Below are 23,144 nucleotides of genomic sequence, written 5' to 3'. Positions count from 1 at the left end.
CTGTCTTGAGTTGCTGTGGTTGCGACTGGCCAGCATTTTTTCTGGTGGTCTCTCAGCGCTGCACACATCCAGCATCACGTCTCCTGTGCTGGAGAATGTGCTGAAGTCCTCTGGGCGGTACAGACGATCTGGCCTATAACAGACAAATATACGCTGTGAGTAAGGAAAGTGCCGTTGTAAAGATGGCTGAATGATGAAGTCTTATGCCATGATGGCTGTGGTTTTAGCAATATTCAGTTCTAGAAATAACTACTGCAATAGACCATAGGACAGGTAGTGACCTTCTTGTGTAGAGGTTTGAGAGGCAGCCCTTGAAGGTGGTCTTCCCCAGGAGGACATTTGAGCTGCTGCTGAAGCTTGTCGGGCCTGGTTGCTCCTCCCCAGTATCATTCTCGTCGATTCGCAACTCTATGCTGAAAATGACACAGAAAAATAGCTTCTAACATTGTCCAAGTAGTGCAATGAATTGCATTATTTCCAATAAAGATGTTCTGCATTGCAGAGACACTGAAAAATAGTCTGTATGGACATGGAATGTCAAGATCGCCAAAAGTGCCCAATACTTAGTTATTGTCAAGTATCTCAGGCATGTCATCATGTTACACAACTTATAGAGGTCATTAAACATACAGCCCATTTAAATTCAGTTTGTCATCATACCTTGTGCCCTGCCTCCTAGCGGTCACATAATGCCATTTTCCATCCTTGTACTGCTTCTTGGACTTGAAGGTAGTGCCAGCAAACTTCAAGACAACATGACCATTGACCATGGAGAGTTCTAGTCCTTCTCCCTGTTGAGACAAAATGACATGAACATTTAATGATTCCATGTCTACATAGGTAACAATTTTGACACATTATGAAGGAACAGCGGTTGAAGACAAGGTAAGATGTCTGACTGACCTGATCGCTCTTTGTTAGCAGGAGGCCATCAGCCTCTGTGCTTCGGAAGCCCAGGGACACCATGACGTCGCCAGCCAGGCTGAATGTATCGAGTGCTGCTTCCAGAGAGCTTCCTGGGCTGAGTTCAGCCTTACGAGATGCCTGTAGAATAAAGCTAAGGTGAGATGCGCCACACTCACATCCCGTATAGTACAGAGTTATTTTTTCTTTTTATCAGAATGGTGGTCTGAAAAGCTGGTAGAAGTAATACAAGGTGAATGTAACCCATTTCTGCACACTGATGGAAATAACTACCAGCAGTAGTTAATAATGGGGGGCAAGCTAAAGAACACAGGGAATTAGGGACCTCCGTGAGTATTAGAAACTGCCCCCACCCTTTAAGCCACATGCTCTTACCAGGAAGTCTTGTTTGCAGCCCTTGCCGACACCCACTTTCTCTGTGAAAGGTTGGTGTTCACTGTTGACTTTCACCAGCTTCACACAGCCCTTCAGGGGCGGGATTTGAACATTGAATCTGTATCAGGAAACAGAAACAGTTAGTGCCTTCAGTGCTTTGTCGTTTTATATTTTTAAAATTTGAAATATATAACTGCTGCTGGCCAATGCCAGACTACAGTTATTTAATAGAAAATATCTTGTCAGTGGATAGTGTATGCCTTCTGTTTTTCATTTCACCTACTTTTCCCTGAGTCCTTGAGGCACACCTCCAATGTAGTATTCCTTGAAGTGTCCAGGAACGTAGGCTGCATTCAACACTGGGCTACCGCCATAGATGACCTTGATGGTATTGCTTGATTTGCTGAGCACAACAAGAAAGTCCTTTGCCTATGCAGAAAAATATAAATAATGGTTACCCTGGATTACTATACAGTACATAATGCCACATCCAAATATATAATGCTGCATTTAGCTGCTATGCATCGTATGACTGCTCTTACCATGGGAGTGACTTTTATCGTACTCTTCTCTGGCGTTAGGTCTTTACCGTTCACTCGACCATGCAGCACAAAGTGACCCTTCTCCAAACTGATGCTGTAGTAAGAGTTCTAAGAGAAGAAAAACACACACAGTTAAATCAAGGTCACACCGCAACATGCAACAGCGAATGTCATCCAACAGTGGTTTTATCAAAGTGATTCCAAAGCTTAGCACTATAACATCATATCCTTAACCCTGTAAACCAATGAAAGTGATGAGAGCAGCTGATGAATAGGGCTCACCTCATCGCCAATATACAACAGCACGCCATTCTCAGAACGCGTGGTGACATGCTGCAGCATGCGGATGTTACTGGCGCTTTGGTGCCGCTTTGGGATCTCCACCTTCGCATAACCAGTGCCCTCAAAGAAGTCACCAGCCACCACGAACGGCACATACCTGCAGAGGACCATGGAGAATGTGGTGAACAAATTAATTCATCTTACGCAACCAAAAATTCTTGTTTAGCTTTGAAACTTTTTATTTGTGATTTGGTTCAGTCATGCCTGAACTATCATTGTATCATACGATAACATGTCATGTGACTGAGTGATGTGTTTTTATTCAATGTTTCAGTTGATGTTTAACTTGTTGTCTAGCATGGCATATATTATTTCACTCTTTTAGTCCTTACCTTTTACAGGGTGTTTCCTTAATGTTCACTGCCTTCTGGAAGTTGTACAGGCTAATGAATCTCTCGTTGAAAGATGACAGCTCTATGCAGCCCTTGTATTTAGGGTAATTAAGTGACTTTGGTGGCTGAAAAGAGAAAAAGAAGAAGGAAAGAAAGAAAAAAGAAAGAAAGAAAAAGACAAACAAGAGAAGGGCAAAAAATGGGTCAATAAAAATCAAGTCATGTTGGTGTATTAGACGTATCACTGAATTCACATTGAGCAGGGCTTACAGTGAAGGCGTCGGGGTAACCGCCCACGTAGAAGACTACATCATCGGGATCGATGTCCAGGAGGTTTTTGGTCTCCTCTCCTTGTGATTTGACTGACTGGGCGTCATTTGGTTCATTGGTGGTAAATAACTTAGTAAAGATGACTTCAGCATCCTGGTAAATTCTAGGAACAACAAACCAACCAAAAGATATAAGCCCACAATATAGAGCAAGTGTTGTTTGAACATATGACATATGATTACGCTAAACTGATTACTGAAAGTGAAGTTTGTGTTAATTCATATCTCTATTATAGAGTTACAGAGTAGAATGCCATCTTACCTATGGAAATCCACCTTGTCGAAAAATGCAGGCTCAGTTTCAGAATCAGTGATCACATCTGACTTGATCTCATATTCCACTCCATTCAGTTTGTAGACTGTATACAGGACATTACTCCTCAAAGCCATACCAATGTAGTCACTGGATACCTGATTGTGAACGCAATAGTGTTGGTTTAGTGAAAAAAGCATTGCTAGGTCAGGTACACACAGCTCCGGCATGATCTATGCGAGATGTGCATAATGGACTCTTGCCATGCCCATCTGATAACTTCCACAATGCCTCCATTTCAGTGAACCAGATAAAATATGGGCCAGAATAAGAAAATAAAACGTGACAACTCACATCCTTGTTTCCAAGGTAGAGCACAAACAGATTCCCGTTGTCGGACTGCCTTCGCCTGCGTGAGCCATCACCTCTCCCGCTGCTTGTCCCCTGAGGCCTCTGTAGGAGCAGGGAGAGGGTCGTGTACGCCTTCATGTCGTCCATGTTCTTTGGGGGGCGCAGCTCAACGTGGCTGTCTCCGCTGAACTTCATGGGGACGACAACCTGCCATAGGGATTGAAGTAGCATCAGCAATAGCACTTTCATGGTGTTTGGTGTTTCAGAACAATCCAATACTTCTTCAGGTATTGCATCTGTCTATCTCCATTCAACCATACATCCCTCCATTCCGTCAATAACTCATTCATCCCTTCAAACATTCATCCATCCATCCAAGCATTTCGTCAATAACTCATTCACCCCTTCAAACATTCATCCATCCATCCAAGCTTTCAGGCTGTTTCGGTCTCATAGCCTTACCCTGTTGGCAGCGTCTCTGGCCTGTTCGATGAGTTCTTTGATCCTCTTGATGTTCTCCGACACGTTGGCAATGGGGCCAGCCTGCGAACTGAGCTTCTCGATCTGATTAATCCTATCCAGCAGAGATGGGATGGTGCTGCTCAGATTCTTCACTGTGAAATCATTAACACATTAACACTGTAATCAAACAAAAGTAAAAACATGCTGATCCTTTTTTCTTTTACTACCTACAAGGAGCGTTTGCAGAGAAGCTGTCACCAACTAAAGGCATACAATTGGTTCTCTCACACACCTGATTTGTCCACCTCATTGAGCACACTGTCCAGGTTGGTTTGTCCAGGGGTGACGTTGATCTTCCCCACCTCTTTTTTTATGTCATCCAGCCTATCCATGGCATCGCTGGCAGTGTCATTGGCAGATGCCGCTGCTTCCTTGGCCTTATCAATCATGTCGGCAATATTGTCTACACAGAGAGAACAGGATCATTACACATCACAGCGATGCCTTGTCACAGTCCAGATTCATTGCATTCATATAACTGATGAGTCAGCTCGATATCTCATACGCTACCTCTCTGGATGCCTTTCAATTCATCTTGAGCTTTTTGAAGGTCTTTCTCCAGTGATTGTTTTTTCTTGTTTGCACCTTCCAGACGTTTCTTCGTCGTAGCAAGTTCCGAGACAGCAGCTGAAAAAGGACAGCAAAACAATAAAATACATTTCCAACCACCCTGGAATATCAGCACAAGGAATACAACCCATGATCCCATAACAGTAAAACAGCATGAATTCTTGAGCCACTGGCCCAAAGCACACCCCACTTGAGAAACTCTTGACAATTTGCTACGTACATTTGAGACGTGTGTCTGCAGAAGAGGCATTCTGCAAAAGCTTGTCTAGTTTTCCCTTTAGGGTCTTGCCCTGTTGGACCAGCCCCATCTTGTTGACATCCTGAAAAATAAGACATGAGGGGGGGGGGGGAGGGAGAGAACTGTCAGTCACCCTGTCAATAATGTGGTGGGTGGGTGTATCGTTATGGGATCAACTGCTGGAGGACCTCAGTACCTCAAGGTTCTTGGCTGCTGCCTCTTTAGCCTCTTTGGCCATCTTCTCGGCAGCGTTGATAGTGTCAGTGATGTCCTTGTAGGCGTCAATGGCTGCCAAGGCATTGCGCACATTGTCCAAGCTGCTCGAGTCGTTCACTGCCCTGCAAGGTGAATAGGAGAGCTTTGTATGTTGATCTTGAGCCACAGTGTGTGCAGTAGAAAGTTAACCAATTAAGCCAATTAAATGACCAATTAAGTGAGGGACAGAGGGATACATGAATACTACCCTCCTATTCTACGGGGGGGAGGGGGGACTAACAAATTAATTAATCGGTGTGTAAAAACAGTAGCAAGGTGTTAGCCTAACTCATAACTGACTTAAAAGCTCCCTCCACTCTCCCCTGCAGTGATCCATCAGAGTCTCCTCTTTAGCAAAAAACATGAGATGTGCAACATGTTAACACATGCCTTAGTATTCTCACAAAGGGCCAGGGCAGGAGAAGAGAGAACAAACTAATACAGCTGAATGTACAAAGAGTACATGTGCTGCTTGCTTTAACACGCAATGGGAACACGCACGGAAAAAATACATGCCAGGGACAGACAACAATGAACCGGTTATTCCATACAGCCATTACTCTGAAATAAAGCTATATGTTCCTATTGTTCCTAAGATGAAAACACAACAGGAAAACTTCTGAATGGATGGCAAGAAAGAAGTCCTACTTCTCCATCTGTTTTGCGAGATCACTCAGCTGCTGGGCGTGGTCCTCTGCCCTCTTCACAAGGGCCTCTTTGGCTGCCGCCTGGGAGATCTCGTTGACTCTTTTGGTCAGGTCGGTCTTGGCCCCGTCGAGCTGAGCGGCCAGTCTCTCGTACTCCTGTCAGGGCACAGCACAGAGACATGGGGGTGTCAGAATGTGGTGCGGGTGGTGGGTGGAGAAAGTACCCACACATCTCCTTAACGGTACATTGAGAGGTGATCACTATCGGAGTCAGCAGCAAGTTCCAGCCTGACATCTGTCTTCAGTCTGTGGGTGTGCAGCGCATCCACCACCACAGTATGTCCACTACCTGTCTGTGCACTAAGGAATGTGGAACCAAAGACGGGTGTGAAGGCACAACGCTCTGGGCATAGTGGATGTGGAAATTGTCTTTGTGGATGTGGAAATAGAGGGGTTGGTTGATTATGCATTTCCAGGCATGGCAGTACAGAGATCGTTGTGCATATGGAGTGCTTTATTGTATGTGGGGTTAGGATGCATTGACTTGAAGGCAGCAGTCACCAGGATGGCATTACCTTTTTGCTGTCATCCAGGGTCGTCAGCAGGTCTCTTGTGTCCTTTAATTGCTCTTTGGCCATGGCCATCTGGTCAACAACCTTATCCCGCTCTTTCTCCAAGTCTTTAATGCGGTTCTGTTAATAAACCATACATTCCATTTAATCAAATGAATCATGTGTATTAAATAATGAGTCTGGGTATTGGAGTGGTAGTTAATGAAGTATTTGTCATTACCAGAAGATCTTCCATAGCCTCGGAGTTGAGACTGTTCTGGTTGTTGGCCTTCGCCACCAAGGCTTTAGCCTGTTTGAGGGCCTCCTCCAGGTCTTTGAGCTTTGCCTCGTAGTCTTTAAGGAGCCCCTCAATCCTCTTCGCTGCATCCTGGTTCCGATCGCATTGCTTTGTCACATTGTTCTTGATGTAGTCCAAAACTGTGGTCACAAAACAGCATGTTGACTAGTCCCATGTTCAAGATGGATCACACAAGCATTGCTATTGCATCAAATCATTTTACTTCTATGATGAACTTTTTTTTCCAAGACTACAGGCTACTGGCATGTAAATCCAGTGGTCATGCTGGAAATGGACATCTCTGCATGTGCATGTGCATGTATATGAATGTGTGTGTGTGTGTGTGTGTGTGTGTGTGTGTGTGTGTGTGTGTGTGTGTGTGTGTGTGTGTGTGTGTGTGTGTGTGTGTGTGTGTGTGTGTGTGTGTGTGTGTGTGTGTGTGTGTGTGTGTGTGTGTGTGTGTGTGTGTGTGTGTGTGTGTGTGTGTGTGTGTGTGTGTGTGTGTGTGTGTGTGTGTGTGTGTGTGTGTGTGTGTGTGTGTGTGTGTGTGTGTGTGTGTGTGTGTGTGTGTGCAGAGGGGAACCTCACGTTTGCGGGCTTGCTCTCTCTCCTTCTCCGCTGCATCTTTCTGATCCTTCAGGTTGCGTTCCTTCATCTCTCGCACCAGACGCTCGGCCGTCTCCTGCAACTTGCCCAGCTGATCTGGAGCCACTGAGGCTCCGTTAGAGCTTGCATCCTGCAGCTGCTTCAGCAGGTCTAACAGCACAGCAAGAGAGTAAAGTCAGACAGAGAGAGCAAGACATGAACTGCAGCCAACATCCTTCTGGAAGCGTTTTATTCATACCGGCCTTATATTTGTATTTAACCAAACACCAAAAACCTTCTGGAAGCATTTTATTCATATTGTATTTTATATTGTATATTATATTTAACCAAACAGCATTTGAGGCAGACTTTTGAAGAAGAAGAAAAATACAACAACAATCAGACAGCAACAAACAATACCACCTACCCTTAATCTTCTTGAACATGGTTTGGGCTTGGGTGTTCAGGTTCTTAGCCCTCTGGTGAGTGTCCTCGACATCATCCAAGGCCTGGTCAGCGTCTTGTTTCTTACTTTCAGCCTGCACATTGACATCAAAATGAACAGTGTCCCTTTACATAGCGTCTTTCCCCCGTATACCACGACTGGCTCGTGATGTTCTACACGAATCAAGCGTGAATTGGGGCTTTTATCAAGTTGTTTTGAAGGGGTAGAAGGATACAAGATGCCTATTGACAACTACATCTGTTGCATTACAGTTGCAGTCCCTCTAAATTATTTACCTGCTTCTTCAGCTGGTTGATGTCATCTTTCAGGGTCTGGGTGTCCTTCTCCAGTTCAGTCACTTTCATCGTCTGACGGTTTACAGTGGAGGTGAAGGTGTTCACCAACACCTAGGAAAGATAAAAGTCAACATATTTGTTGAAGCCATTTCTGTGGAAATAATAGTTTTGTAATAATTGTAGATTGAGAATTTAAGATTGAATTATATTTACTAAAACTAAGAAGAAATTGTGTTGCATGTGTAATGTTGAAATGGAAATATTGATAGGTGACCAGTGACGCTAAGAATAACGTAATTTGATTGGATGTTTGATTTGATATGAAGAAAAAACACCGCAAAGCAGTCAGTAGCTATTGGACCTTGGAGCAACGCAGTCTTTTTACCTGCACCTAATGCCAGTGCACTTGTTAGAAAAGTTTTATCCTGAATTTTAAACTGTATTATTTAAATCATTTTAAGCAAATTTACAAAAAAATAATTTTGGATTACAGACTTTTGTTTCTGGATTTTTGTGTCTAGTACGAAAGAACTTTGAGGTCCTAAGCTAGTGAGTCAGCTAGGCTGCACCCACAATATTATTAACAAAATGATAAAGTTTTGCAGTTGTGCAGAAACTTCAAATGTGGTCTTGCTGTTATAATAATCAGCAACTCTCACATAGCCTCTGGGGCACCTCTTTTCACTTCACACGTTCAATGAGGTGCTCCCGAAGAATGTTCCAGATTGCTATCTGACCAAAGTCATCTCATCCCATTCCTCTGTGATTATGAAACCACACACAGCAATAACTGACGAATAACTGGTAAACAAAACAACGTTGCTGGTGTAATACATTATACCGCAAATAAGTAAAGCATGTGTGGACAAGTTTTACAGCAATTTTGAAGTACCCTCAAAATGCCTCTGGGTAAAGTTGTGAAATTACAACTGTAATAAGTGTATATATGAGCCTAACCATGTCTTTGGCACCATATGTATGTGGTGTACAACGAATTACCCCTGGATCTTTTCTCTGAGGTGACAAGAGATATAACTATACGTAGATATACACCAAAATACAAGCCCGTCTTGGAGTGGAGCACAGAAGGAAAAGAGACAGACAGTTAGAGGGCGGCAGAGAGAGAAGGAGAGGAGAGGGAGGAAGAAAGACAGAGAGAGAGAGGCTGCGAACCTTGGCAGCAGTGATGGCTTCTTCCAGCTTCTTCAGGCGCTCCTGAGAAGAAGAACTGGCATTGGCCTTCTCCAGCTGGGACTTGATCCGCACCAGCTCATCATCCAGCCTCTCCAGATCATTTAGTAATGTCTGCGCACAGTTGTCACACACTGGAAATTCACACAAGAAGCTGGTCACACACTTGGCTGCGCTGGCCTCACCTTTTGTCCTGTAAAGTCACTCAGAAACACTCACCTGAACACTGCTCATCTGTGTTGGTGTCTTTGGGCTCCAAAGTGTTCTTGCAAACTAAAGGCACAAGTGATAAAAAAAAGCTTAAATCATCTCCCAGAGTGACTCAATCCACCCACATCCCAACACTACCCGGCAATGTATGTAATCACACTGACACAGCATCTGTGCTTGAAAGTGTACACCTTACATGGGCGTACTGGGAACAGTGCCTGACAAAATGTTACTGTACTGCCACCCACTGACCTCCAGTTATGGAGTCACAGTTTCCAGGGTTTCCGTCACAGTTGCAAGGACGACAGCTGCTTCCATAAGCCAGGGGATTGCCGTAGTAACCTGGAGCACAGCTGTTCAAATGGAAGGGAGCATTATGGAGAGCAGTTTACACATAAAATGACAAGATCATGAGAACCTCTATAGGCTTTTGGGTTTGTTTGGATACACACCTCTCACATCTCTCGCCTGTGTAACCTGGTTTGCAGATACACTGGAATCTTCCACTAGGGGCTTGACTGCAGCCGACAGCAAAACTATAAAAGAAGAGACACACCCACATGTTTATAATGGCAATAGAGTGTCAATTAAAAGACATCACAGTTGGACAAAAGCAGAGCATCCATAAGTTGTCTAGGTAATACTCACTTGTTGGACTCGTGTGGGCAGGGGCATGACCGACAAGTTCTCTGCTCGGCGTTGCCATAGTAACCCTCCTTACAGCAGTCACAGTGGTCCCCAGCAGTATTGTGTTGGCAATTCTGCGCAAAGACAAAACAACAAACACATGACTGAGTTAATACTCTCCTACAAATCACTGTAAGAACTTAACAAATACCCTAATGTTTACAGGATGGCATATACCTGTAAACCAATTACTAATTGCACGACAGAGAATCTTTAATTGAGATGGGTTGTTCAGGTTCAGAGACTAAAAAGTGGATGAGAGGGATTCTGGTCCACACTGTTCAGTTCACTGGATATCAGTCTTCTATCCAACCACTGTGTCATATATGGCTCCCAATACATAACCAGCTCCAGCCACTGTGCTCCTGCCTCAGAGTCTCCGGAGTAGTAAAGGCTCTGCCTGATCAACTCTCCCTGTGTCCTCCTCCTCCTCCACGCCCCACTCTCAGCTGTCTGCTGCTCCTGATGGGCTGCCTCTTCACAGGAGACTGGCTCTTACTGAAAGCCTTTTGTTTGCATACGTGTACGGGTTCAGATCTATGTTTGTGTGTGTGTGTGTGTTTTGTAGACGGACCCTGGGTGTTTGTGCTCTCATGTGTGACCATGTCTGTCAGCTCCAGGGCCCAAAGGGCTAGCACAGGCCCCATCATGAGCCACACTTACGCAACGCCAGACACACCCAACCACCCCAGACCCACCCAACCCAATCCACCCAACCACCCCAGACCCACACCAACCCAACCCACCCACCCCAGACCCCCAGCAGAGAAAGGACTGCACGTGCCCGAGCAGCACATCGACTCTGCAGACACGCTGTGCCACTGCCATCTCACTACACTGTAATCCTCAGTTTTGTATTAGATGGACCAGCTTCAGCCTGATTATTGCCTTTCCCATGGATGTGAGAAAATCAATGCTGGCCGGTTGAGCTAACAAGGACGTGTTCTTGCCTTAATGTCTGTGATCAGTTAACAAGGTGTATAGTTCTTGTGTGGGTCCCTAATGACTCCATCACATGCCATGTGGTGAGGTAATGACAGGCTGGTGGGTGCCCATAGACATGCCCCTGGCAGTGCCTTCTGTGGAGAAGACTAGACACTGACTCAATGCCTGTGGCTTACCGTCAGTGTGAGAGAGGAGGTGGTGTGTGTGTGTGTGTGGGAGTGGTGGTGTGTGTGTGTGTGTGTGTGTGTGTGTGTGTGTGTGTGTCTTACCAGGCATCTTCCAGTTCCCTCCTCACAACTGTCCGACAGGCCGTTACAAGAGCAGGGTACACACCTGCCTGGGAGCTGCCCACTCCTGTCTCTATAGAAACCACGGGCACATTTCTGAAACACAGAGACAGGCAATGGAGAGATGGCCATTACTCTTGCTGAACAGTACAGAGTATGGGATCAGCAACATACGCTTACAATCGGAAAAGAGACAGCGACGACAAAAAACAAATACTGACAATAACTGAAAAAACCCATCGCACAAACACGCATAAACACACACACAAACGTGTGCAAGTATGAACATGTGAGCCATAACTGTCAGCACACGGGGCATCTCAAACTGTGTACCTGACGCAGCTCTTCTCTCTCCAAACATACAGCTGAATGAATGATGGGGTAGAACAGATTTCAAGATGCCTCTGTGGAGACATTCACATGAGGTGGACACCCATGTCTGTCCCACAGAGATTTCTAGGCAAAAAAAAAAAATAAAAACCTCTGAGGAGAAATACAAATTCCAAGTAATAATTTCCTTAATTTTACCTGAAGTGCAGAACTGTCATCCTTGTCACCCAAAGACGGGTATATTACTCTTTGTGAATCCTGATCGTTAGGAGACGGGTATATTACTCTTTGTGAATCCTGATCATTAGGTGATGGGTACTGGACCCGCTGCCCTCCCTGCTGGTTAGGTGATGGGTATACCACGCGTTGCGATCCTTGGTCATTCACGGATGGGTACTGGACCCGCTGCCCTCCCTGCTGGTTAGGTGATGGGTATACCACGCGTTGCGATCCTCGGTCATTCACGGATGGGTACTGGACCCGTTGGGTCCCTGGATGCCGTGGCCTCCGTCCTCCGGAGGGTCTGAAGGGTCTGGGCCCCGCGGAGCACAGCTCCAGCAGTGCCAGAACAATGACAGTCCGTAACACTGTCCTCTTCCATTGGTTTGTCTCCATGTGTGTTTGCACCATTCCTCAGGTGTGGTCTGGGTAGAATAACTCCCCGACACACAGACACTCTCTCTCTTATAGAGCGGGCAGGGAGGCAGCGACACGCCCCCCGTCCGCACACACCCATACCTGAGACAGTGAGTAACTCTCACTCACATACACACTCACCCTCCTTGGGAATGTCTGTACACACACGCAAGTCACTCTCCTGTACACTCAGCAGGATGAAGTGTTTGAGATGGAATAAAACACACGCTCAGTCATGATTTCATATTGATTCAAACACACACACACACACACACACACACACACACACACACACACACACACACAATCAAACACAGTTCATGTAAAGGGTCAAGCTAGAGCAACTTCAGTCAAGGACGTACTAGTATAAACAGCGTAAACCTTCTTCAGATAAGAGCCCTGTTCTGCCAGATGGGTTCAAGCCTCAACATGAAGGTCTCTATTGCGAGGAGTGTGAATACGTTAGGGATATTTTACTTTTCCTTTCAATCAAACTATCTGGGATGGGGTGGGGGGGGGGCAGGGTGTGTTTAAGTACATTTGTGTATATACTATGTGTGGGTTTTGTATCTGTGTGTTGGATACAACTTATCTTTATCTGTTACATTTTCCTTTCCCTACGTGTTTAAGTCCATTTGTTTTGGTCAGTGCGTGTCATGAATTTAACAGTCAGACTTTGCTGCTGATGAACTCACACCTGAATTACACAACACAAACCCACACAGACACACACACACACACACACACACGCACAACAGAGTGGGGCTGCCGCGCCCTAAAGACACACAAACAGTGTCTGGATGTGGTTTTGTGAGTAACACTGCCTCAGATGCCACGCCCAAGCAATGTTTCATGGTACCGCTCCTTTCGCTAGCGCCTCAGGCTACAGATTAGCTATTTCCTGTGGCCACACCCGTCCGAGGGCCTCGTCACCTTCAGGATTTGGAGCCCAGGAGCAAAATCAAAAAAGGAAAAAACCTCACTGAACCCACTGAACTAAGTCTGAACATGATCACCCCCCCCCCCCCCCCCCCAACAGTAGCATCTCGCCATCTCAATCTCATCTCAAAGGCAACTTCATGAGATTGTGTATGACACTGCCAACTGTCTGCCTGTAGATATTAATAAAAGCCTCAAAATCAAGAGGAGACACTTTTTCAAAGGATTAGCTCAGGGCCCTTTTCTTTCGTGAGAAGAACAACACTGTCCAAATACGCAATGCTACATTGATTATGTAGGCCAGCTGCTGATGATTTTCTAGTCGTATCCGATTACCCTGAATATGATTTTCTGACCAATTATGCTGTCATTCAAAGAAATCTCCAATATCATGTTGGCTTGTTCAGTGGTGGTTTGGCATGTCAGTGTGATTTTCCAAAGCATACGCCTTTAAAGCTGGTATCATCATCCTCCATTCACTGCTCACATTGTTCCAGAATCCCAATGAGTTATTTCAGTCAGCTGTTGCCATAACACAGCAGTTTGGATGGGAGCAGCGGCTGATATTAGACCGTCTTTTGGCAATCGGGAAGTTCTTTCCCCGAGGCAACACATACTTTCTCATCTGTGATTCTTTTACAAAGATTTCCATGTGACGTGTCAGCTGTGGGCTTCTGCCCTCAGGAGCGAACTTCCCCGTCAGAAGGACTTCTTCACTGCAGAAGGGTGTGTCTGGGCGTGTTGGGGCAGACACACATGTAAAAAACCCAGGGTGTCATTTTAAAGTTCCTGTTTCTCTGTGCTATGGCAACTGGCATATTACAAATCACACGCAGGTTCTGCGCGTGAATTGTTCAGCGATCCAGTCTCTCGCTGGAAATGGTGCATTTATGGGGTAAAGCCCTCTGCATCAAAGGGATCTCTCCCTTTCATAGCACATCACAGCACTGAAAAGGCCTTAGTCAAAGATCTGAATGACCTACTAATCGCATCTTACCGGATTTCAATACTGGTCCTTCTAGACATTAATGCTACTATAGTGAGACTATAAATCATCATATTTTGCTACAGAGGTTTGAACATCGTGTTGGCATCACAGGCCGTGCCCCATCCACCCATCCCAGCCCCAGCACCTGTTTACTGGCCCTCACCTGGCAGGAGTCTCCCCTGTATCCGGGGGGGCAGGAGCACAACTCCACGGTGCTGGCTGGCCCCCCCCGGCCTGTGCTGCTGGCCTCCTCCAGGCCCACCTCCCCCAGACTGAGTCTCTGGCTCTGGGTGAAGTGCATGGCGCGCACACGCAGATCCTCCAGTGCAGACAGCACCCGCAGCAGTTCCTCCCGCGACACCGGCCGCCTGGTGCCAGCGTGACGCAGGTTACCCTGAAGAAGAGAATACCCATCTCAGGTTCAGGTGCTAGGCTAGCCAGAGTCAGTTCAGAAGTGCAAAGTTTGTCAGTCAATTATGATCATTGCAAACCAGCTACATGTGGTTGGTATTCACTTAACTGTAAAGGAGAAAAAAAAATTTTTTTATCAAATGCCGGTTTAGACATAGCAAATAATCTACTGTACTCTTTTTACTTCCAGAGCTACTAACAGTTTCTTTAAGTCAATTTCATAGCATTAAATGGCAGCAGGGTTGAAACAATGTGGAAACAGAAACTATGTTTACTCTTCTAGGCCGCCCTACTGTCAATGTCACTGAATGAATGAGTGAGCAAGTTACCTCTACTAGCTGGACCCTGCCCTGGTACAGTCTGTCTGGATCAGGGGATTGTGGGTCTGAGTACACGAGTGTCATCTGGTCACCCTATAGAGACAACGTCAGTACAAATCAAGAGGGCTGGCACATAAAAATGGGCCACAATATGGGTCACGGACTGCTTGGAGAGTCATACGCACACTGAGAAGCACGTCTGGTCGCTTGTCCAGAAGAACCATACCCTCACTGGGGATGCCGAAGGATTTGGTCTGGTAAGTGAGGTAACCACCATAGGACGACACCTACAACATGAGACAGGATGCTTTTGATGTTTCAGGCTGTAATGTCTACCAATTTCCAGGGAAAACTAGTCTAATTAGCCACTGTAACAAGAGACCAAGTGTATCCCTGTGTTTTACCAACACGCAGAGGGAAAACTGTTTTGTGTTTTTCCTTTCTCTTAAGTGCAGTGCCCTCAGGCAGGTGATACAGTGAGCACAGAGGGAGGAAACCTGATACCAAACGGTGGCCCTCGGCGGAGCTGCTCACCCTGTCGCCCAGGTAGGAAGGTGGTGCCACCCAGTGGAGGTCCTGCACGCTCCTGGGCAGCTCCTGCACGTCCGCCACCACCTGGTTGCTCATGGGGTTGAGCACAGAGGGCACTTCCTCCAGGTCTGCCTTCTCCACACGCCAGTTATGCATGTCCACAAACTTCACACACACACACACACACACACATGGTACATTGTTGACTGGTTCAACAAAAAAACAAAAAAATGTCATCAAACAAAAAGACACACCAGTAAAATTTCTCCTTATCAGGCTTTTTTATGTTATAGCATTTAACTTGCTTCAAGCGTTTCAGTCCTTATCTATCTTAATAAGGTATCATAACTGACAGGTACAAAACTGCATGTCAAAGTCAGAATCAAGACATATGTATTTGTTTTTAGTCTGGCCACACTAGTTTTAAGAAATATTTTTAATTTTCCAAATATGTTGGCAGATTATTTAGCTTATTTTAAGAAATATAACCCCCATTTTATTACTTTTTTTCCTTGTTTTTGAAAGCTGAATTTGTGCAGTGTAAACACACTACTGATGATGTCTTTATGTCTATGTATGGCATCATCTAGTGGAATTCATTTCCTTGTACTCTTAAAAAATCTCCAACAACTTAATGATTGGCAAAGAGCAGTATGAAAAATACATGTGTGTTTTAGGACATAAGAGGTCATCTTTTGTGTTCACACACGCACACCTTTCCTCTGCGCTTGCTGGAGCTGCTGCACTGGTCTGTAGCTCCAAAGCAGAAACACTCTGTGCAGCCCGTGGGATTGCCTGGATCAAAGTGGAACGAGACTCTTCGACAGGCATCACAGCGCACACCCTCCACATTCCTCTGTCACCACACACACAGACACACACACACACACACACAAGTGAGCAAACACAGGGAGCGGCCATGGGTGGGCACAGGCATACTTCGAGACACACTGTCTAAACTCTACTCACTGTTATGAGAGGTTCACCTTACATCTACTCCGGTGTGTGTGTGTATGTGTGTGTGGATGTGAGAACGAAAGAGGGTCACTACCTTGCAGAGGCACTGGCCAGTGTTGGGGTCACACACCCCCGGCCGTACACCCCCAGCCTCACAGTCACACGGCACACACTCAGGGAAACGGAAGTAGCCAGCAGCACAGCGGTCACACTGACGACCGCCTATCCTAGGCTTACACCTGTTTCACACACACACACACACACACACACACACACACACACACACACACACACACACACACAAGCACACAAGCACACACCCACACACACACAACACACACACACAGACACACACACACACACACACACACACACACACACACACACACACACACACACACACACACACCACAAGTACACATGAGCACACAAAAATCCATCAACAGCTATACACAACCTCTCTCAGACCATTTTGGAACACCTGTAACATGTTAAAATAGCACATGGGAAAGCATCTTATGGGGATCAGAGGGTCCGAAAATTAGCTGTTTTAAGTTCACGACTGAAATAATAATTGTAATCTATAGTCACAAATAAAACGCAAATATACCGTGCAGATGGCAGATTAGGCAAACTCTTATGTATGTAGATGAACGTTACACACACACACAGGCTATAGATCTACAGGTCTACACACAAACTAAGTCAGACAGACAGATTTAGACGGACAGACAGATTTACAGTTCTACACCCAAACTAAATCAGACAGACAGATTTAGTCAGACAGATCTACAGTTCTACACACAAACTAAGTCAGACAGACAGATTTAGTCAGACAGACAGACAGACAGGCAGTGGTGTTGGCGGTGGAGCTGGCCCTCACGTGCACTGTCCGGTGTTGCGGTCACACTGTCCGCCGGCGCTGCTCACAATGCCAGTGGGGGAGCAGTCGCAGTCGTCGCAGCCCACCAGCGGGTGGTAGCTGAACGCCTGGCTCTCGCACACGCTGCACGCCGGCCGCACCGTCTGGGGGGGGCAGATGCACTCGCCCGTCACCTCGTCGCACAGCCGCCGACCGCACTCACACGCTGCGGGACCCGCCGCGGGGAGAGAGACACAGAGGCAGAATTTAGAGACACAACGCAGACAGGAACAACAACTCAAACACTCGGGCCGGATCAAACCACAGATAAATGGCGACGGGGCACGTAACAGATAACCAGGGGTCGGCCACAATCTGAAGCAATATAGTGACTGATATCAACACTGTGTTTATGAACGTCCTAATAGGATGCATACTCTCGCAGGCCGAGTGGCGTAGGCAACAACACCCGTGGGATTATCCCTTACCTACCCCACTCCCACGAGTGCTATATTGCTTTTATATAACAATTCTACCGTTAACAAATTAACATTTCAACACGAAGTTATTGATTAAAAATGGTTTATTTCGCCATTGTTTCTCCACAACAAAAAAAAATTCCATTGTCAACATCTTTGTTTGGAATTTTAAGAATGTTTAATTAACGGTTATCATCAACGCAAATTTTTCTTCGCGGAGTGATTTATTATTAGCTGTGAAAAGTCCCATAACTGTTGGTATGTTGACGAATAACCTATAGCATGGAACGTCTCTCGTCCAATCAGAAACAGCTAAATTACGCGATAGAACCCAATTGTTTTATAAGCTGTAATAACACACAGCTTAGAAGCAGTTCAGCTCAGGCCTGCAGATACTCACGCCGGCAGTAGGGGAAGCCGTAGTGTCCGGTGGAGCAGCGGGTGCACTGCCTGCCGATGACGTGGGGCCTGCAGGGGCACTGGCCCCCCACGGGCTCGCAGGTGGGGCCCGTGGAGCCGGCCACATCGCAGGAGCAGGGCAGGGCCCCGTCATGGTACAGGGCCACCAGAGAGCGAGCTGAGGCTCGGCAGAACTCCGAGGCAGTGCTGGGACTGCAGGAGAAACATTTTACATTTCTTATCAGTACATAATCCAAAGGAGCTTCTAAGACATTTAGTTTTCAGGACAAAACAATGAGAATGAGAGGAGGAACGCTTGGTTTGCATGTTTAGTATTAGTGGTCTACTACGGGAAGATTCATTCTGACAATGTGACTGGTCTGTGCTGGATTTTTGTCGATCACACCACAAGGGGGTGCTATTTCACTTTTTGATTATTGGACTTGGAATTTCCAGCGTGCATGGAGTTCATTTCATGCAGGATAACGTAAGTGATTTATGTCTGATGAAGTGTGTCAAAAGCTGCCAAAGCCTGGCTCTGCTGTGCTCTGCTCATACTCTATTTGGAAGCTCTCTCCTCCGCACTGAGCGATGAAATCTGACGACTTATCCAGCGGCTTCTCTTTCAGGAGATCTGGCGTGTAACGATCATCGGGGATGGCCAAGATATAATCCTGAAGCAGAACAAAACAAAAAACAAGGCCAAAAGAGGGAAAGCCCGTGAGGAGTGAGGAAAGATGGCTGGAGCCTAAAAGAAACATGCACCCAAAAAAGAGTGCACAGTAAAGACACATTTCTGTTAACAAACAGGCAGCCATGTTGGCACGCTGCTGCACACCTAAACGAGTGCCCTCATGTTCCCTCGCTCTGTTCCCACCTGAACGAGCAAATAAAGCCTCTGTGTGCTCACAATGGCCTGAGGAATGCACGCAGCAAGCCAGCACAAGGCTAGCACAAATGGATTACTGTACACATTGGATTACTGTACACATCGGAACCTGCATAGGAGCTGCTTGGTACGTGACACCTTGAATAAGAAAGGCACCGAAAAGGGGAAGCTAAAATGGGGGTCGATTTAAAGCAGCCAAATTCCTAGTGTACGGTAGAAGTCATACAAGTGAACAGTACATGGAAAGGCACGCAGGTTACACTGCAGAAGCACACACATATACACCCATACACAATCATGGTGAAGCAAGAAGAAGCCAGAGAACCACACACACACACACACACACACACACACACACACACAAACACACACACACAAACTGACCAGGGTGAGAGTCTTCCCCGGTGGGATCGTCAGGGTGACAGTGAGCTCTCTCTGGGGCAGGTCCAGGGCGATGCGGCGCTCGCTGATGAAGACGCTCCTGCAGCCGGACACCGCCGGGCAGAAGGAGGCGTTCAGCCAGCCTGGGGTGGAGAGAGGGGGAGAGAGGGTAAGGGTGGGTGGTGGGGGTGTAAGAGAAGCCAGGGTCTGGGTGTTTAGAGGGAGCTGTAACTCAGGCCTATGTTGCCCACCAGCCAATCTCCACCTCCCCCCTTGCCTGGGCCTGTGTGTGGCAGAAACGCCGGCCCAAAACAAGCCTTTGAACATGCTGCCATGTGAGGCAAGGACTGTGTGTGTGAACCCACGTCAGCCCCTCAGATGGAGTCGGAGCAGCGGAGGGCTGCTCGATGTTTGTGTGTGTGTGTGTGTGTGTGTGTGTGTGTGTGAGTGCGTGTGTGTGTGTGTGAGTGTGTGTGTGTGTGTGTGTGTGTGTGTGTGTGTGTTTGTGTGTGAGTGTGTGTGTGTGTGAGTGTGTGTGTGTGTGTGTGTGTGTGTGTGTGTGTGTGTGTGAGTGTGTGTGTTTGTGTGTGAGTGTGTGTGTGTGCTACACAACTGGACATCACAGAGCACTCTCTCAGGGTTTGAATGATGCAGAGGTCTGGATTAATGCAACACAGGCTGCCTGTTGGAAACGAGGCACTGGTGTGAGGCACTGTGAAGAGCTGCAAGGAAGCACGCTGTGGAAGAGGCTTATCAGAACCAGACAGCAAGGCTGTCAGCCAGCTGGGGCCCTCACCTTGAAACTACCCCCCACACACACAAACACACGCACAAATACAAACACAAACACACACACACACACACACACACACACACACACACACACACATACACACACAAACACATACAAACACACACATACACACACACACACACACACAAACACACACACACACACACACACATAGCATATACAGGCAAAAAACATTCTTGTTAAGTACACAACGTTGAAAGCCCATACCATCTCATATGCTCCAGCAAGGTCCTGAGTAAAATTAAACAAATTCACACACACACACACACACACACACACACACACACACACACACACACACGTTCATACGTGTGTACACACATACATACATACAGACACACGTACATACACACATATACTGTACATACACAGGAACATGTACATGCAACCACACATAAATACATGCACTCATACAAACACACGAGCAAAAACATACTACTGACCTGTCCAGGTCCTCCCGGCCTCCACGAGGACCTCCACAGGGAAGGCTGTGTGTTCCGACTGGCGTGTGTGGACCACAATCACATACCTGCCCGGGTCGGGCACCTGGCCACTCACAGTCACCGCCGTCTAAAATCACACACAGATCCACAGAACACAGGAACAACACTCAACAACTATTTTAAGCTATAAAGAAAAGAAAAAAAGAAAAAACTCAACTGAAAAGAGGCAGATAAGGAAAAGATAAGGAAAGACACACCCTCAGGAGGGGGATGCTGTAGAGCAGTGGTTCTCAACCTTTTTTGCTCCATGACCCAAATTTTTAGATACCAGTGCAGTTGCGACCCACAAATTAATAATCAGCAAGAATCATCAGGCCAATAATTTAACAATTGTATTATTATTTTATTATTATGATTACTACCACTACTTCTAGGCTTAATAATATACCACTGTTTTACCATTGAAAACACATGCAACTGTTTAAAAGTCAGGATCAGTTATGCAATCATGGACTTCTGAACTTCTTTGAACAAAAATGGACTTAAGCCATACATTTTCAACTTCTTAAGAAGAATCCATGGACTTACATGTTCACCTTTTTAGTCAGAGATGGACAAACATGTTCCACTTATCACAGGACTTATGTTGATTTTCTAAATGAGAAATCCTTACTTACATGCTCAACTTCTCAATGAGAAATGGACATGTTCAAATAGTAAATGAGATCCCTGAATGTTTTTTCTGTCATCAAGACTGCCCCATCCGTTGTCACACCAACATACTTTGACCAGGAGAGCTGACTGAGTTAAAGTATGTGTCCATTGCAGAAAAAAAATCTATGCTGCCTGCAGTGGTAAATGTTGGCAAATCTGAATTAAATAAGAACTGCTCTTCAAAGTCATCATTCTGCACATACCGCACGTAAACCAAGAGAATGGCATGGCTAGCCACGTCTGTGGATTCATCGAGTTGTAAAGGCGATATAGTCAAAAGTGCAGAGACGTTCAGTGATCTGCTGCTCAACATCATTTGACATGTCACATATCCTCACATGAACAGTGTCGTTTGTCATGGGGATTGTCTTTAAGTTCGCTGCTTCTTTTTCACCTATGAGTGCAGTGCACAAATCGATGGCAACTTCTGCAACCGTATGAGACGTTTTGCTCTGAGCTAGTCGGTAGGAGACCAGCTAGGATGCACGCAGTGCCTGCTCCTAAACAGTGATGATGGTTACGTTAAAATGTTTTTTTTTGTTTTTTTTTGGCTCATACGTTTAAAAAAGTTTTTATCTTTATAGTTGGCCTGCTTTGTTTCAGAATGTATCTGCAATTTCGAAGGCTTCAGGCTTTCAGTAGCCAGTATTTCGTTGCATAACACACACAACGGCGGGTGCTCACCGAAATACCGGGTCACAAGCCTGAAAAACTCCCTCTTTGGTTCTTCAGAAGAAGTCTTATCTGAGCTGGTACTCGTTCTACACGAAGATACTCTGTTGACTTTTTGCCTACACTAGTCGCCTCTAGACATTCTCCGGTCATCATGTCAGAGCAAATTATCGCGCAATACATGTTGATACATTTGAAATATCTTATATGCAAATTTGATTGGCTGAATGTTCGAATATGTTATTGTTAGATAGGCCTTCTGTAGTTTAATGTCAGAACTGGGGACAGGGATTCCCTAATGGACAGAGGGAGCATTGCTTGAAAAAAAAGTTTTACATTTAGAATTCGTCTTGCGACCCTTTCAGAAACTCCAGCGACCCAAGGGTTGAGAACCACTGCTGTAGAGGACATGTGGAAGTAGCGTTAGCCGCTAGGTCAAGTGGCCATAAGTGAGTGGCCTACCTGTGGAGATTTGAGAAGCACGCCTCCGCCCCGGGGGACTGAGGGAGGGAAGAGCCCAGAGGGCCGGTCAGTGGGGTCCAACAGCACTGCCGAGGAGACGCTGGGGAACTGGCTCTGGACGCACGTCCGACTGTGAATCCATAAAACAGAACAGGGCCCAGCATTAGCTCTCTTCTTCCGGAGACGAGATTAAATCATCTACTTGGAACATAAAAAAAGCCCACAAAAAAAGAGAGAGCCAGTGCACCTAGGACCTAGGTTAAACATTCAACCAAGAAAAATATACAAACAAGTGGAACATGGGGCTATTTTGAACCACAGATACGATAATCTGTAACCTCTTTGCCCAGCTGCCTGGTGGTGAATAACGTGACTCTTCACAGGGCCGGGTCAGCGAACAGATACAGGTTGTGACCCGTGAAGGAAAAAAGTGGCCTAATCTTTCCTTTGAAACCTGGATACACAAATCAAATCCCTCTCTTCTTTAGCTACTTATCCCTCACTCTCATTCTAATGCCCAAATCCCCAGTTTGTACGCATGCATGTGTGTATATGAGTGTGTGTGTGTGTGTGTGTGTGTGTGTGTGTGTGTGTGTATGTGTGTATATGAGTGTATATGAGTGTGTGTGTGTGTGTGTGTGTGTGTGTGTGTGTGTGTGTGTCTGTGTGTGTGAGTGAGAGAGAGACTGTGTATTCATGTGTGATCTACTGGCAGCTGTGCATGCAGAGCCCTTATAAGGCT

At 46.1% G+C, this 23,144-nt stretch overlaps 1 protein-coding gene across 1 annotated transcript in view; it reads right to left on the bottom strand.

Annotated features, from left to right (window-relative positions):
• The window catches only part of LOC308364490 (laminin subunit alpha-3-like), a gene marked incomplete at its 5' end in the record, with an annotated part of 66,883 nt that overhangs the window by 4,975 nt on the left and 38,764 nt on the right, over positions 1 to 23,144 (bottom strand). The window contains 41 exons of the mRNA XM_080837624.1: positions 1 to 133; positions 282 to 413; positions 661 to 791; positions 904 to 1,044; positions 1,300 to 1,417; positions 1,583 to 1,728; positions 1,842 to 1,949; positions 2,124 to 2,280; positions 2,516 to 2,640; positions 2,786 to 2,948; positions 3,107 to 3,255; positions 3,452 to 3,655; positions 3,911 to 4,062; positions 4,203 to 4,373; positions 4,481 to 4,597; positions 4,761 to 4,860; positions 4,975 to 5,116; positions 5,682 to 5,836; positions 6,256 to 6,372; positions 6,473 to 6,669; positions 7,118 to 7,285; positions 7,542 to 7,653; positions 7,856 to 7,966; positions 9,029 to 9,180; positions 9,266 to 9,319; positions 9,509 to 9,609; positions 9,709 to 9,792; positions 9,905 to 10,017; positions 11,158 to 11,271; positions 14,232 to 14,462; positions 14,809 to 14,892; positions 14,985 to 15,086; positions 15,334 to 15,495; positions 16,046 to 16,186; positions 16,382 to 16,526; positions 17,171 to 17,375; positions 18,029 to 18,240; positions 18,586 to 18,701; positions 19,301 to 19,440; positions 20,555 to 20,681; positions 22,403 to 22,532. Of these exons, the coding sequence (XP_080693750.1) occupies positions 1 to 133; positions 282 to 413; positions 661 to 791; positions 904 to 1,044; positions 1,300 to 1,417; positions 1,583 to 1,728; positions 1,842 to 1,949; positions 2,124 to 2,280; positions 2,516 to 2,640; positions 2,786 to 2,948; positions 3,107 to 3,255; positions 3,452 to 3,655; positions 3,911 to 4,062; positions 4,203 to 4,373; positions 4,481 to 4,597; positions 4,761 to 4,860; positions 4,975 to 5,116; positions 5,682 to 5,836; positions 6,256 to 6,372; positions 6,473 to 6,669; positions 7,118 to 7,285; positions 7,542 to 7,653; positions 7,856 to 7,966; positions 9,029 to 9,180; positions 9,266 to 9,319; positions 9,509 to 9,609; positions 9,709 to 9,792; positions 9,905 to 10,017; positions 11,158 to 11,271; positions 14,232 to 14,462; positions 14,809 to 14,892; positions 14,985 to 15,086; positions 15,334 to 15,495; positions 16,046 to 16,186; positions 16,382 to 16,526; positions 17,171 to 17,375; positions 18,029 to 18,240; positions 18,586 to 18,701; positions 19,301 to 19,440; positions 20,555 to 20,681; positions 22,403 to 22,532 (5,662 nt within the window). The remainder of the gene's footprint in view (positions 134 to 281; positions 414 to 660; positions 792 to 903; positions 1,045 to 1,299; positions 1,418 to 1,582; positions 1,729 to 1,841; positions 1,950 to 2,123; positions 2,281 to 2,515; positions 2,641 to 2,785; positions 2,949 to 3,106; positions 3,256 to 3,451; positions 3,656 to 3,910; positions 4,063 to 4,202; positions 4,374 to 4,480; positions 4,598 to 4,760; positions 4,861 to 4,974; positions 5,117 to 5,681; positions 5,837 to 6,255; positions 6,373 to 6,472; positions 6,670 to 7,117; positions 7,286 to 7,541; positions 7,654 to 7,855; positions 7,967 to 9,028; positions 9,181 to 9,265; positions 9,320 to 9,508; positions 9,610 to 9,708; positions 9,793 to 9,904; positions 10,018 to 11,157; positions 11,272 to 14,231; positions 14,463 to 14,808; positions 14,893 to 14,984; positions 15,087 to 15,333; positions 15,496 to 16,045; positions 16,187 to 16,381; positions 16,527 to 17,170; positions 17,376 to 18,028; positions 18,241 to 18,585; positions 18,702 to 19,300; positions 19,441 to 20,554; positions 20,682 to 22,402; positions 22,533 to 23,144) is intronic.

This window comes from Sprattus sprattus (assembly GCF_963457725.1).
Source record: "Sprattus sprattus genome assembly, chromosome: 4".
NCBI classification, from domain to species: Eukaryota; Metazoa; Chordata; class Actinopteri; order Clupeiformes; family Clupeidae; genus Sprattus; species Sprattus sprattus.
The sequence above is the reverse complement of the archived record's forward strand: the minus strand, read 5'-3'. Positions and strand labels throughout refer to the sequence as shown.